The sequence below is a fragment of the Malania oleifera genome, chromosome 4, assembly GCF_029873635.1.
Source record: "Malania oleifera isolate guangnan ecotype guangnan chromosome 4, ASM2987363v1, whole genome shotgun sequence".
NCBI lineage: Eukaryota > Viridiplantae > Streptophyta > Magnoliopsida > Santalales > Ximeniaceae > Malania > Malania oleifera.
In genome coordinates, this window is record NC_080420.1 from 91,737,179 (window position 1) to 91,753,066 (window position 15,888).

At 36.6% G+C, this 15,888-nt stretch overlaps 1 protein-coding gene across 1 annotated transcript; it reads right to left on the bottom strand.

Annotated features, from left to right (window-relative positions):
- Window positions 1–1,349: 1,349 nt before the first annotated feature.
- Window positions 1,350–4,330, bottom strand: LOC131153053 (putative F-box protein PP2-B12). Its single transcript, XM_058105078.1, has 3 exons — window positions 3,943–4,330; window positions 2,070–2,188; window positions 1,350–1,953 (listed from the first exon to the last, which is right to left on the bottom strand). Exons 1-3 carry the CDS (start codon window positions 4,243–4,245, stop codon window positions 1,452–1,454), a joined length of 924 nt encoding a protein of 307 aa, XP_057961061.1. The 5' UTR covers window positions 4,246–4,330; the 3' UTR covers window positions 1,350–1,451.
- Between the last annotated feature and the right edge of the window lie 11,558 nt (window positions 4,331–15,888).

Below are 15,888 nucleotides of genomic sequence, written 5' to 3' on the forward strand. Positions count from 1 at the left end.
TCGACCGGGGTCAATTGAGCTTCAGAAGCTCGGTCGACCAAACTGTGGTTAACCGGTTGACCCAAACCGGGTTCGATCAACTGGGGGTAGAATGAACTACATGTGCCGGTCGACAGAAAGTACATAAAACATGCATTTCGGTCCTGATTCATTTCACATTCACCATATTCAAGTGTCTAACACATACAATTGCAATAGTGAGTGTCCTAAGGTCTTTTTTAGGTCCAGTTTTAGTTATGATTCAATTTTAGTTTGAACTTACCTATTAGACCATGCATGTGATGTGTGTGATGATTATTACAGACAAAGTCCTAATTACTATTACAAACCAATTACATGAATGAATTATATATATTACAACACAATGAAACTGGGTCTTCAATCTTCACTTGCTTTATGTGCATCTTGATCTTGACAATTTTAGGTTCCTGCATATAAGCTCAAACACCTATTAGATATAATGAGTATTTGTCATAATCAAAACTGGACGTGACCTATAAGGTCAACAATGTTAAAGATCCAATTTGATTGGACCAATCAATTATAACAATGAACAAAATTTAACATAATTCTATATTATATTTTATCAAAATTTACGTATTTAAATTTAAGATCTGATTTTCAAATTTAAAAGCACAAAATCTACAAATTGCATGATATGGTCAAAACAAACTCATGATCTTTTTGCCATCCAAACTTTATTAATACTATAAATCTTGGAAAATATTAACATCACATTTGAAAGAATACCAAACTTGCTATAAAATTTCATTAAATTTTTTTCATATCCACACAAATCCAAAATTCATGACCCTCATTTTTGAAACATGAATTTTGGATCTCATATTTGTATTTATATAAATTCATATGAAGGATAGTGCATTATTTCAATCTTCGGACAAAGAAGAAAAGAAAAATATGAAAAAAAATATTCATTTTTCATATTTATTCATCAATAAAAATAAGAAGTAAATATTTAACAAATCAATGAATAAGATTTTAATTATACATATTATTAACACCTATTATAAAAAATATTTAAGTTAGAAAAAGTTTTCATTTTTAACAATATCTGATATGGAGAAATATACCATAAAAAATAAGTTTTTTTATTTTTCTTCTCTTTTTTTCCCTTAAACAAAATTTTTTACCCAAAGAAATAAAGTTCTAAAGAAGTTTGGTATGCTAGAATAGAATGAAATGAGGTTTATTCTTATCTTCTTTTTTTTAAAGTTAGAATGGAATTAATTCTTATAATTTTTTTGTAAATTTAAAAAAAAAATAAAAAGTTTGGTTACTGAAGTTCTCACATATGCAGAGAGTCCTCATTCCATTCCATTACCATCACATTTGGTTACCTCCGAACTTGACAATCGATTTATAAATGCGAAGAAGCATTGACAAACAGAACTATTCCATCAACGAAATAAGCCAAAACACAATTGTCTGATTCATCGACCCTCTTTAGGCCTGATCTCAATCCCCTGGATAATAAGGCCAGACTCCCAGCGGCCACCCTTCACGCTCATCTCCAGCTCCTCACCTCCATCGTTGTTGAAGAACTCGCCCAATTTAACCTCACACCACCCATCCGCCCTCGCTTTCGGAAATGATTCATCATTCAATTCGCCAGGGGCAGATGCTCCCAACCTCAGCACGTCAAAAGCACCGCCTAACAGCCTACTACGAGTACGACCAGCACGTCTCCGTATGACATGAAATATCCTCCCCTTTCCATCATTAGGCACAAAATAAACAGACCGAACGATACTTTCACCGCCAGTAATCCCAGTGGAGACTTCCACAGGTTGGTATTCAAATCCATTCATTGACTTTGTCTGCTTGAAAACCAAGTAAGCAGCATACTTTGTGTCTGGTGATAGCAAGCAAGTACTTATCTTGCCATAAATTTCAAGCCAACATACGCTGGCAAGCTCAGCCACCTCTGGAAATCTGTGCGCAGGTACATAAAGCCAATTGCTTAGAGAAGAAAGGGCACAAATTACAGGGGGAAAAAAAAAAAAAAACACAAATGGCAGGGAAAAATACTAGATGTGAGAATCGCAGACCTGGATTCTGGTAAAGAAATCCACCTCCAATACATGGGAGTGTCAGCCCATACAATGGACAGGCTCCTTGGTGCTAACGTGTAGCATTTCTTTCCATTCCATCTCTCTAACGAAAAGCTCTATTGAACGCAGGTGATAAAGGTATAAAATCAATAAGGGTGAGAAAATAGTACTAGCAAGCAGCAAGCAGAGAGAGAGAGAGAGAGAGAGAGAAGAACATTGGAAGTCAAGCCTTGTTCTCAGTCAACCCCACAAGTACCAAGCACAAGAACATTGGCAGGCGGACATGGTTCTCAGCCAACCATATATTCAGAAAGGCCGCAAGCATGCCATATTGTATGCGCAGCACAAGGAACATCATGATGACCCATACTTATTTAAAACATACATATCTTCCAGACCCCAACTGATGCCTTCTGAAATTCAAGTGACTGCAAGAAACTGCTTAAAAAAAGGATTCATTTTTTTTTTTTTTCCAATATTTTTGAACTTTTTGCATATCTACCACTGGTTCATTTTGAGATAAAAGAGAGACTCACGGTTGAGTTTGGGAGCACATGGTTTGGATCTTGGATTTGAATTTGTGCATAGTCACAAAATTCAGTACTTATTTGTATTGCATCATGTCCAAATTGGCAAACCCACACAACAACAAATCCAGCACTTTGTCAAATCCAGCAAAAAAAATTAAGAGAACTGACCACCGGGTCATTATAATAAGGAAACATAATAATTTATGCTTCTTTAAAATGATTTTCGACCAAAGAAAAAGAAGTAAAACACCCATTCACAATTTTTTTTCCAGCCGTGTCGAACCTTGCTGGGCAGTTAATGACAAACCACTATAAAGCCCTTCATACTATTTCTTTTTCGGAGCTAAAACCCTAAAAGATTTTAGACATTCTTTGTCTCTTTCTCTCTGTTTGGAGCACTCCACCAAGCTGACCATCTCATTCTTTGTAAGCTTCTCGCGTACTGTTAATAAAGTTATCCTTACTGTTCAAAAACAATGTTTTCCTATTGTCCAAATGATAGGATACTCCTTCAGTTGTGACTCACATTCAGGGAGTCGTCCACTAATTCTGTAAGAAAGGAAAAGGTTTCATAATGTATATTTTGAAGTTTTCACATGCAGGTTAAGCGAATATTACCAAATTCCTCTCTCTTTTCTTTTTCATTTCCTTCATTCTGATGTGCCCGTGCAGAATTTTACACATTAAGTTTGACGAAAATGTTTCTACAAACTCTGCAGAATTGTACAGATCGTATTCACAGTAATGCCTGTACAACATTCAGAGAGAAGGCAAAAAAAATTTCAGAAATCTTTATTGGCAATTTTGTGCGTGTCCATGTCTCTCCTGTAACCTGTTGCATCGGGATTTGAGATCCTCGTTGGATGATGTCTTTCTTGACTTAGAAAAAAAAAAAAAAAAAACCAATCAGCACCATTTTGAATTCAGAATTTGAAAAGTAGAAAATTGGAATGCTGCCCCAGTTCGAACATTTAATTTTCTTCAAAACGAATTTTCAAATTAAAAAACAAACTTACATATTCAACGAAAGCTTGACCGGTAAAAGTAAAAAAAAAAAAAAATCAAAATTCGATCCTGCAAATATCATTTCTTCCAATTAAATAACAACGATGACGATGACAGCGTCCTCAAACCACCAGAAACTAATACAAAATTCCATCCTTTTCCAACAACAATTTTTCAATAGAATAAATGCAATTTACCCCCCAAAAGTAGCGAAATTAAAACCGCAGAAACAAGAAAAATAAATCTCGAAACTACGCAGTGGATCTATATGTGATCGCAGCAAAGGAAGATAGAACAAAAACATGAAAACAGAAGCGGTAGAAATGGGGAATCACCTTGGTACCCTCGTCGATGAGGAGGGGGAAATCGCAGAGGCGGAAGAAAAGCTCCTTCTTGGAGGAGCAGTCGGCGAAAAGAGAGGAAGAGCAGGAACGGGAAATGAGGGTGTGGCAATAGGAGGGCAGAAATCGGTGCCAGACGGCGTCGGAATCAGCGGCAGAGAGGAACGTGGAGGAGACCAGAGAGAGCCTGCAAGCGTCGGCTGGGCTCGTCAAAGACAGGATGTCGGCTATGCAGCCTTCCGGCAACATCAACAGATCCATCCCTCCACCGCCATTTCCATTTCCTTCCTCCATCATCCCTCTCTCTCTCTGAGCTTCTGTGCTCTTACAGCGACCGCCTGGTCGATGGATAGTTGACTTTAATACACTTCACACATAAAATAAGTACGAACCACATGTTTTCAAGTTAAATAGTTAGTTGTATTTTATTCTAATTTTTTAATAAAAATATAATATAGAAATGTTTATTTCACACTTAAGTTTTTTAATAAAAAAATTTTAATAACTTTTAAATATTATTTGGTATTATTGTAAAATATTATAAAAAATTAAAATTAGAATTAAAAATTAAAAGTTGAACTAAAAGTTTAAAAAAATTAGCAACCCAATTAAAGGAAGGCTTGAGAGCCATTAGTCGGAGATCATAAGTTTAAAAACAAAAACCAATCAAAAATTAGTTATATACTTAGGAAATTTTAAATCATATTATTCAAATTATTAGTGAGTCGATAATAGGAGTTTAGGAGTTTAAAAATCAATCAATAAGAAAATAGTTATATAATTTTAAAAATTTAAAAATTTAAGGAAATTCGATTCTAATTTTAGAGGCTATGAGATGGGACAACCTATTTTACATAATAAATTAGTTTCAGGCTAGTCGTAATTTTAAGTATTATAAAAAATAATCTCATAAGACTGTTGACCATCCAAGTAATCGTGGATTGTAAAGCATAAGAAAAAAAAAATTCAATACTAATATCTTAAATACCCTCAAGACCGCATGTGATTAGTTTTAATAGAGTAGTCTTTCTTATGGAATTTTTTCGTAAGTCCCCGACCCTCTTCTCGGGCCCGAAGTGCTACTAAAACATAACATACACGTCTCTTTAATACCATACATATACAACCCGCCCAAATAAGGAGAAACGGGTGTTCCATATTAATCATCATACACATACACAGCGGAAAATACATACTAATACATCCAACACTTACTATAGTTCTAACTATTTCCCACATACATGCATAACTAATTCCACTTCCTGTTATTACAATCCCTAAAATAACAAAACTACTGTCTATGTCTCACCAGCTCTGACAATATCTATCGACTGTCTAACACTAGCCCGACAGTATGCTATACTCAATCCCTCAAAGGACCTAAAACATAATTTGTATAATAGGGTGAGACACATCTTAGTAAGATGGTTTATATTATTATCAGTGTGTGGCTAACATAAGTTGTCGTGTACACATATTATTGATAACATTTAAATACATTTAATTGGCATTTTAAAAATGTACTAAACTGTATATCTGAAAATATATAATTTCTGAGTAATATACAGCTGGCTCAATATAGCCTATTCTATAGTAAATATGCTCATATATGCCTAAAAGATACAACCTAGAGTGTTGAATTAGCGTCATCACGCTGTCATAAACTACTACGACATGGTTCCCTCCATGATGGGTTGTGCGACCCGTAGGCTGGACCTAGCATATAGTCAGCCGACTATAGCTAAGTCAAACTAAGTAGTAAGTACAATTGTGCCTACCCTATACCCAGAATTCTACATTAGGAGGGTCACCTGAAATTCTGCATCGGGGAGTACTACCCAGGTCTCCAATCGACTATCCAATACCAACACTCTAAGACATGTGGCTGTACTATCTCCTAACATATAGTTACGGTACCGTGCTTATAACATAACATCATACTCACAGGGCTTTAAAATCATTTAAGGCAATTTACATCATAAAACTAAAATCATAATTCATTTTCATAAAACTGTATAAAACATAAACTGTTCGTAATTCTGTGGAATATCTGTCATATAATGTTTACTAACATCGGCCCCCGCCCGTCAATCATAACCCGACCCTGGCCGTCATATCTAATCTCGGCTCATAGCTGTTACAATTCAGTATTACACAAAACTTGTTGATTCATGCCAATTAAAACTGTACTCATGCCACACAATTTTTCACCTAGTAAATCATAAATAAAATAACTGCTTGATAAAATAGACACTATGCTAAAAATAGGGCTATGAGTATCTCCAAATTGTTATTTTACTAAAATATAGATACATAGTTAAGTATAGGAAAAACGGAGATAATCAACCCTACTGCCTTTGGTTTGTATTAAAACACGCTTAAAGTTTGAAATCACAAATTCCAACCAGTGAAAACGTTCAGAAAGCGCAGTACATTAATCTAAAAATATTATATTCGAATTTAATCGATTGATTTTGAAACCAAACTGTAAAGACCCAAAAATTTAAAAGGATTAAAATAATTTGAAAAAAAAAGATAAATAAAATAACAGATAAATAAATAAAAGGAATGACGTGGGAAAAGAGAAAAAAAAAATTAAAATTAAAGAAATTAAATTAAATTAAGATAAATTAAATAATTAAATAATTAGTTATTAAATTAAATATTTTTACATTGAATTTAAAAAAAAAAAACTAATTGAAATAAGAGAAATATATATGGTTAATATAATATCTAAATATATATATATGTATATATGTATATATATATATATATATATATATATATATATATATATATATAAAGTACTGATAGAAGGATAAGTAAAGAAGGAAGAAGAAGAAGAAAGAAAAGAAGAAGCAAGAGAAGAACAGGCACACCCCCCCACCTCTGCAAATTTTCCTATGTGCCAGCGCGTCCGTCTCCGTCTCTCTCCTTCTCTCACAATTACTTGGCGAGTTTGCGACGAATCGGGAAACGGAAGGTGTCGTTGAATTCCTGGTTCCGTTGCTGACATTTCTACTGGAGCAGATTTTTCATGGGAACAGCTTAAGTACTGCTCTTGGGGAAAGGTAATTTTTCTCCATTTTCTTAATTTCGCCATTAATATATGGTTAAATCGACGAACAGACACTACCATGGGGTCCTAGTTGTCGTCATCATCATTTTGACGTAGGTAATTTTTCAATTGGGGTTTTCTAAGTCCTACTCCAAAGCGAGAGTGGGATTTGGGAAATTTGGCAATTTGGCTAAATTTAAGGGTATTATTATTTATTTAGAAATTATGACCCTAGGAAATATTTAAATAATATTTTATTCAGGAATAATTTATTGGAACTAAGAATTTAATTTCAGGGTCCGGGTGAGCGCCGCAGGTATTTTTCGAAGTCCCTATTGGCGTAGTTCAAGAAATAAGATAAGGGGAAAAATATATATTAAATCAGAATTTTTATGAATTTAATGAAAAAATAAATTGTGTTATATGTACGTGTATATGTTTCAGTATGGGTAAAATGCCAACTGTTTAAATTATATTTTCTTCAAGTTTAGGGTTGTTTATTAGATATGTATATGCAAAAATGAACTGATAAAAGTGGGAAATATTTTCAGGATATTTAAGTAAGAAAGGAAAGGTATTTTTAATATATAAACATTAAATATTGCTTGGCTTATTTTACAGGCAGTGTATGAATTTTACTGTTAAATTGTGTGGCATGAGAATCTGTGCAAATATATGTTAAATGTATGAGATGCAAGTTAAGTAAGTAAAACCATGAAAATAAAATATGATATGGATAATGTTGCCTGTGTGTGTTAATGCAATCATGTAAACAACTGAAAAATGCTGGGTAAACAGCTGAAATATGCTAGGTAAAACAGCTAAAAGTGACTGGGTAAATGTGTCACAGCTGAAAGTGGTTGGGTAAATGTGTCACAGCTGAAAGTGGCCGGGTAAATGTGTCATAACTGAAAGTGGTTGGGTAAATGTATAACAGCTGAAAGATGCTGGGTAAAACAGTTGAAAGATGCTGGGTATGAAATGAAATGAAATGAAAAGGGAAATGAATGAAATGGAAATGAAATGTGAAATGTGAACAATGTAAAATGGGAAAGAGTCACTTAAAGTGAAACGAAATGCAAAGTTAAGTTATGAACAAGAATGAATGTGTATGAATGTATAATGACAAAAAGAATGATGTATTATGATATTAGAAGTATGTATGTACATAGAACATGTTACGATTGGGCAAGGCGTACCTTTCTCCTGAGGGCTTGCTGAGTAAGGCGAGTGCACTAGTAGCTATAGATGTGGCAGTAGCCGCATAACGTACTAGGGCAGAGGGAACCTACTTGTATAGGCGGGTAGATTTCCCTATCCTTAGGACCTTTGCCGATAAACTTTTGTATGAACTGTGTGAATACGAGATCAATGTATTATGATATTAGAAGTATGTATGTACATAGAACATGTTACGATTGGGCAAGGCGTACCTTTCTCCTGAGGGCTTGCTGAGTAAGGTGAGTGCCCTGGTATGCTTTAGTTGCGACCTTTGGGTTGCCTAAATATCATAGCAGAGGGGTGCTACTTGTATGGGCGAGTAATCACCCCTATCCTCAGGTAATCTCGTGGGTTAAACATTTGCATGTGTTTGATTAGGATCAGGGAATGATTTCGAAAATTATGTTAAGGATTTTCAAATGTTAAATATTATGTTATATATAAACTCATGTTGGCCACACACTGCTTTAATATATGATTTCTTCCCTTACTGAGATGTGTCTCACCCGAATATGAATTTATCTTTTTTTTAGGATTTCATCGAGATCGAGCTTAGAGAGCTCGAGATTCTATAACATTATTGGGAAATAATAAAAGAAAATGGTATATTTTTATTTTTATTTTGAGATGTACAAAATTTATGTTTTACGTCCTTATATTTTAAGTCTGTGGAGAAAAGAAAGTTGTGAACATATTGAAATGTTTTGGAGATATATGTAATTATGGAAATGTAGGTGATTGATGATTTAATATGAATTATAGTTAGAATTAGTAAACTTTGGTATATGTTATATGGATAATATGATCATGTTTTCCGCTGCATATGTTATGGAATATGATTTATGAGGATATGATCAGGTATAATGCACCAGACCCGGGTTTAAGGGTTCGGGGCGTTACACGAACCCTAGGCTTGGAAACCTTAAAAAAGTTGTAACTATATACATATAAACATATCCTATATATTCAATTGGTAGAACTTATAAGGTTAGCTGACATAATATAATCCCCTTACCTAATTCCCGAAAAATGACCTAGAACTCCCAAAAAATGAAACCCTAACTTTTCAAGCAAGGCCTGAAAATGAGATCACACGAGCCGGGAGGAGGGAGAGAGAATCGAGGAGCACTCGTGAGTGATCCGGGGGAACTTAAGGAGAGAGTGAGACATGAGAGAGTGAGAGAGGAAATGAGAGTTATAAAATGAAAACATAACTTAGCCCTTAAGTAACCTAAAATATCTCCTCTAAGATATTTATATATAAATATCTAAAAATATCTCCTCCAAGATATTTATTATTATATTTATTTATATATTTTTTTCTGTTCGGGTTACTACATTCTCCCCTCTTTTTAAAAATTTTGTCCTCAAAATTTGCTAACTGACTTCTATCACATCCACTAGATTACTACTGATCTGCTGATATGACTTTAGGAAAAGCCAGTGGCCACCCACATAGTAGCCTTGTCTCAAGTTTATTACCTACCCTCACTTATGGAGGAGGAATATCATGGTTACATACAATGTCTTGGGAGATTACAATATCTATACTAAACTCTCCTGAAGGCCAAACTTACACTAAATTATAAACAAACCTACTCTAAACACTATATGTAGCGCTCCGACCCACCACGTGGGCCTGGAGAGCTAGAAAACATAACATAAAACAAAAATACTCTCTAATGCCATAAATAAGAGGGTCCGACCCCGAAGGGTTCATGGTTGCCTTATCCAAAAACAAAATATAATAAAGCAGCGGAAAAGTTTCATTCTCAAAATACCATACCAGAGTTCTAAGTCAATATTGTTACATAAATGCTTCCAATGTTTCTATTACAACCCCAAAAGATAACCTAACCCCTAGTCTAGTACTTACATGAGTACTAACAAAAGGACTCCCAAAAACACTACGCTCCAGAACCCACTAGAATGCTAGGTCTAGTTTCCTGCAAGACCTGAAACAAGATTTGTATATTGGGGTGAAACACTTCTCAGTAAGGTGGATCATATTACATCAGTGTGTGATTACATGAGTTTATTCCAACAAATAATAGTAGTAAGTTTAACTGAAATGAGTTACGCAGTTAAAACATTCTCAACCCTATAAGATAGGATATATATATATATTTCCTGCAAAAGATAGTGTGGCTCATTACAAACTAGAGTTCCCAAGGTTGGGGTAGGATACAGACCCATACACTGTAAAATCCCTCAGCTTGGTACTCAAAGCTATAACTCTGCCCATTTTATTTTTAAATCATGTATATGCATATCGAACTCCTCCCTGCCTAGGAACATCACATAAACACCATTTACTTCCCCTATAGTACGGGTTGTGCAGTCCCACCCTGGATCAAACACCAGGGCCAGTGACCAATCGACTTTTCAGATACCCACACTTACCGATAAGGCGTGATTGCTATCACCCACTAGCAACGGTACCCTGCTTCCATAGTAACCAGTTCCTCAGGTGGTTCATACATCATATATATAATTTAAAATGAAAGCACAATAACTTGTTTCCATTCCATAAATCATTTAATCAATTCTAGTATTTTTCAATAACTCATTCATTCATCAGTATTAACAGGCATACATAGCCCTCTGTCTTAAACCGGCATCTGATTTTCCATATCCTTGAAAACAATTTGGGACTCCGATTCCTATATTTCATACCAAATAATCCACAAGTTCAATTCATTCACGTTAAACATCTAATGTCCCACTCATTTGATTAAATATGCTATAATATAATAAATGGTTTGTAAAACTACAATTTACATAAAATAGGGTTTCAAGCATCTCCAACTTTTAATATAATAAGAATATATAAGTTTAACGAAAAATGGAAACCATGCCCCAAAACCCTAATTTTCCTGAAATCATAAAATACAGTTTAACTGATTCATATTTCAAAAAAAAAAAAAAAATTGATGTAAAACAAATCCCCTTCCTTGGCTTACAAGAAAGCCCCCCAAAAATCCCAAATTCCACACCCTACGACATTTGCAGTTCAAAATCCTGAAACCACATTTTCCCCAAATAAATCAATACAAACCCTAGATCAGAAACCGTTAATTAATTCCCAGGTTTCCCTATAAACTACAACAACCATAAAACCTGAAAATAGCCTACTTACCCTGATTTTGGAGAAACTCTTGAAATAGTCAGATCAAAGATCTGCTCTACTAGACTTGTAGAGAATCTCCTCTAGATCCACGAAGTAACTTCTGATCGTCGAATTTGTCAATAAGCAGTGAGAAATCGTAGAGAGAGAGTGTGTGGGCGTGGGTCCGAGAGAGAGAGAGAGAGAGTGTGAGAGAAATTGTGTTTCCTAATGAAGAAGCAAACACAATTTCTATTGATAGACCACTTGAGCCGGTCAAATTCATCGATGTAATGACGTCTTTGTCAACGAGCCACACGAGGCTATTCGTCAATGAAGGAAAGGCCTCGTCGACAAACCCTAAGATGGACATTTTTCAGACGTTCTGGATCTCTTCGCCGACAAAGTTCTGAACTTTGGCGACGAAATCCAATAAGGCCTTCGTTGACAAGAACATGGAGTTCATCGACGAAGCCTATTGAAAATCTCCTTTTTATTTTCTTACTTAATTTCCTTATTTTCTTGGTTTGGGTCTCTACAATCTCCCCTCCTTATAAAATTTCGTCCTCAAAATTTGCCATCTGCTTTCTATTACATCATCTAAACCATCACTACTCTGATCCTAGGAAGAGCTGACGACCACCTATATAGTAGCCTTGTCCCAAGTTTATTACCTACCCTCACTTATGGCAGAGGAACACCATGGTTACATACACTATCTCGGGAGATTACAATACCCACACAAAATTCTCTAGAAGACTAAACATACCCAAGCTATAAACAAACCCACTCTAAACACTATTCATACAAACTGACGCTTACTTACCGTTCCGATTACCTGTCTAGTTTTGAGCATCTCTGAATAATTGTGGATACTTTTAACGTATCTCTAACTCTAACTCCCATGAAGCTTCCTCCACTATGTGATTACGCCACAGTACCTTTACTAACGGAATCTTCTTCGTACGTAACTCCTACTCATTACGGTCTAAGATTTGAACTAGTATCTCCTTATATGCTAATGCGTCCCTGAGATCCAACAACTTGTAACTAATCATATGCGAAGGATCTAGAACATACCTCCTAAGCATGGATACGTAAAACACGTCGTTAATCTTGGGCAATGCGGGAGGTAATGCTATTCTATACGCCACCGAGCCAACTCTTTCAAGGATTTTGAACGGTCTGACGTACCTAGGGCTCATCGTGCCCTTCTTACCAAACCTCATCACTCCTTTCATCGTAGAAATTCTAAAAAATATGGCATCACCTACCTCAAACTCCAGCTCCTTTCAGTGAGTATCTACATATCTCTTCTGCCGAATCTGAGCTATCTTTATTCTCTCTTTGATAACCTGGATCTTCTCAGCGGCCTGTTGAACAAACTCTGGTCCTAAAATCTACCACTTGCCAATCTCATCCCAATATAATGGATATCAGCATCTTCGACAATACAATGCCTCATATGGTGCTGTCCTGATGCTGGTCGGATAACTGTTGTTGTAGGCGAACTCAACTAATGATAGAGATTTGATCCAACTGCCCCTAAAATCTAGTACATACGCCCTCAGCATATCTTCTAAAATCTGGATAGTCCTCTCTGACTGACCATCTGTCCACAGATGAAACGTTGTACTGAATGTGAGTTGATATCCTAATGCTTCTTGAAGACTTTTTCAGAATCGGGAAGTAAATTGTGGATCTCTATCTGAAATAATAGACACTGGGACCCCATTGAACCTGACAATCTCCTGAACATATAGCTCTGCTGGCCTATCCATGGAATAACTAACTTTCACTAGGATGAAATGGGTTATCTTCGTCAGTATGTCAACCATAATCTAAATCACATTTTGCTCATGAAGTGCTGATGGCAATCCCATGACAAAGTCCATGGAAATGTGCTCCCACTTCCATTAAGGAATAAGAAGTGGTTGCAACGGTCTTGCTGGCCTCTGATGCTCGACCTTCGCCTACTGACATGTCAGGAACTGCTCTATGAAACAAGCGATCTCTCTTTTCATGTTAGACCACCATAAAGATTCCTGCAGATCCTTATGCATCTTCGTACTTCTTGGATGTACTGTGTAGAGCAAACGATGTGCCTCCACTAGAATGGCCCGCTTGATTCCGACGTCATTCGGTATGCAGATCTTGGTATGGAATCTCAACACCTCATCATCTAAGATGTTGAAATATGGTTTCAGTCCATCTCGTATTCCCTCCATAACCTCTACCAGTTCTGCATCTTTCATCTGAGTTATTCTGATCCTCTCCCATAAGGTTAGCTATACCACCAAACTAGCAATAAAAGCCTGATGATTTCCTTCCACTAACTCCATGCCTAACCTTTCCAAGTCCATACCGATCTGATGTTGAACGCCAACTGCAGAAACTGACGCATGCTCTAACTTATGACTCAAAGCATCAGCTACCACATTAGCTTTTCTTAGATGATAACTAATGGTACAATCGTAGTCCTTTATCAGCTCCAATCATCTCCTCTGCCTCATATTCAACTCCTTCTAGGTGAAAAAGTACTTAAGACTTTTATGATCGGTAAAAATATCACACCTTTCACCGTATAGGTAGTGCCTCCAGATCTTCAATGCATTCACTACTATTGCTAATTCCATATCGCGTATCAGGTAGTTCTTCTCATACTCCTTGAGTTGACGAGAAGTATAAGCAATTACCTTTCCCTGTTGCACCTAAGACCCTTTTTAGATGCATCACTGTAGATTACAAATCCACCATCCCCTGACGAAATGGTCAGAACTGGAGCAGTAACTAGCCGTTGCTTCAGTTCTTAGAAACTTTGCTTGCACTCATCAGTCTAATCATACTTCATGTTTTTCCTTGTGAGTCGTGTTAATGGACTGGATAGTTTGGAAAACCTTGCTACAAATCGTCGGTAGTATCCTGCAAGACCTAGAAACTCCTGACCTCCTGAGTATTCTTCGATCTCGTCTAGTTCACTACCACTTCTATCTTACTCGGGTCCACTGATACCCCTTACTTGGACACTACATGCCCCAAAAATGCCACTTGCTCTAACTAGAACTCACATTTCTTAAACTTCGCAAATAGCTTCATCTCCTAGAGCACCTGAAGTACCATTCTCAAATGAAATGCATGCTCCTCAGGACTCCTCGAATAAACCAAGATATCGTCAATAAAAACGACCACGGATTGGTCTAGATACTCATGGGTTCATCAAGTCCATAAATGCTGTAGGAGCATTAATTAATCTGAAAGGCATAACTAGAAATTCATAGTAGCCATACCTAGTTTGGAATGCAGTCTTCGGTATGTCTTCCAATTTCACCTTCAACTAATGATACCCAGATCGCAGATCGATCTTAGAGAAAACCTGTGTGCTTTGTAGCTAGTCAAACAGATCGTCAATTCTGAGTAGTGGGTATTTATTCCTCACAGACACCTTGTTAATCTCTCTGTAGTCGATGCACATCCTCATCGACCCATCCTTTTTCTTTACAAATAACATCGGTGCTCCCCATGGTGAAATACTCAGTCGAATGTAACCCTTATCTAGTAGCTCCTGTAGTTGCTCCTTCAATTCCCTTAGTTCTGCTGGAGCCATTCTATATGGAGCTTTCAAAATCGATGTTGTGCTTGGAGTGAACTCTATAGAGAACTCCACTTCACGATCAGGAGGCAATCCAGGGAAGTCCTCTGGAAAAACATCTGAGAACTCTCTCACCACGAGGATATCCTCTAGTTTACATTCCTCCCTTGGTGCCTCTTTTATGAATGCTAAATAACCCTGGCATCCTTCTCGAAGTAACCTCCTCGTCTGTATGGCCGAAAGGATCCGTGGTGTAGAATGCACACATGACCCAACAAATCTAAACTCCGGCTCTCGGGGGGTCTGAACACTACCTCCTTCCTTTGGTAGTCAATACTCGCATAACTGGCCGCTAACCAATCCATACCCAGAATAAGATCAAGGCCACACATATCAAATATAATTAAACTAACAGGTATCATTCTCCCCTAAATCTCTACTAGACAGTTTCAGATTACTTTGTTACACACTATCTCTACCCCTCTCAATGTAACCACCTCTAACTCAACATCTAACGACTGTGGTTCTACCCCGCACAATTTAATAATTTCCCGAGAAATGAAGGAATGTGTTGCACCTGATCAAATAATACAGTGGCACTATTCAACAAAATGGAAATAGTACCTATCACCACGTCACCAGCATTCTCAGCATCGCTAGGAGTTAAAGAATATACCCTCGCCTAAGTCATACCCCTCTAGTAGTTTCCACGTGGTTTGCTAAACAAGCTCCGGCCCCAACATATGCCGCTCACCAACCTCATCCCAATAGAGATCGGAACCTCCGATCATATAGTGTGTCATACGGTGCTATCTCGATATTGGTATGATAACTATTATTGTATGCGAACTCAACCAATAGGCAGATATTTAATCCAACTACCCCCAAAGTCCAGTACACACACCCGCAACATATCCTCTAGAATCTAGATGGTCCTCTTTGACTAACCATCGGTATATGGGTGAA

Excerpts from the sequence above, each read along its gene's own strand:
- LOC131153053 (XM_058105078.1), bottom strand. The coding sequence starts at position 4,245 with ATGATGGAGGAAGGAAATGGAAATGGCGGTGGAGGGATGGATCTGTTG. Across the intron at positions 2,189-3,942 it reads TCATCGACGAGGGTACCAAG|AGCTTTTCGTTAGAGAGATG; the intron begins GTGATTCCCCAT and ends TGCGTTCAATAG. Across the intron at positions 1,954-2,069 it reads ATTTCTTTACCAGAATCCAG|ATTTCCAGAGGTGGCTGAGC; the intron begins GTCTGCGATTCT and ends ACCTGCGCACAG.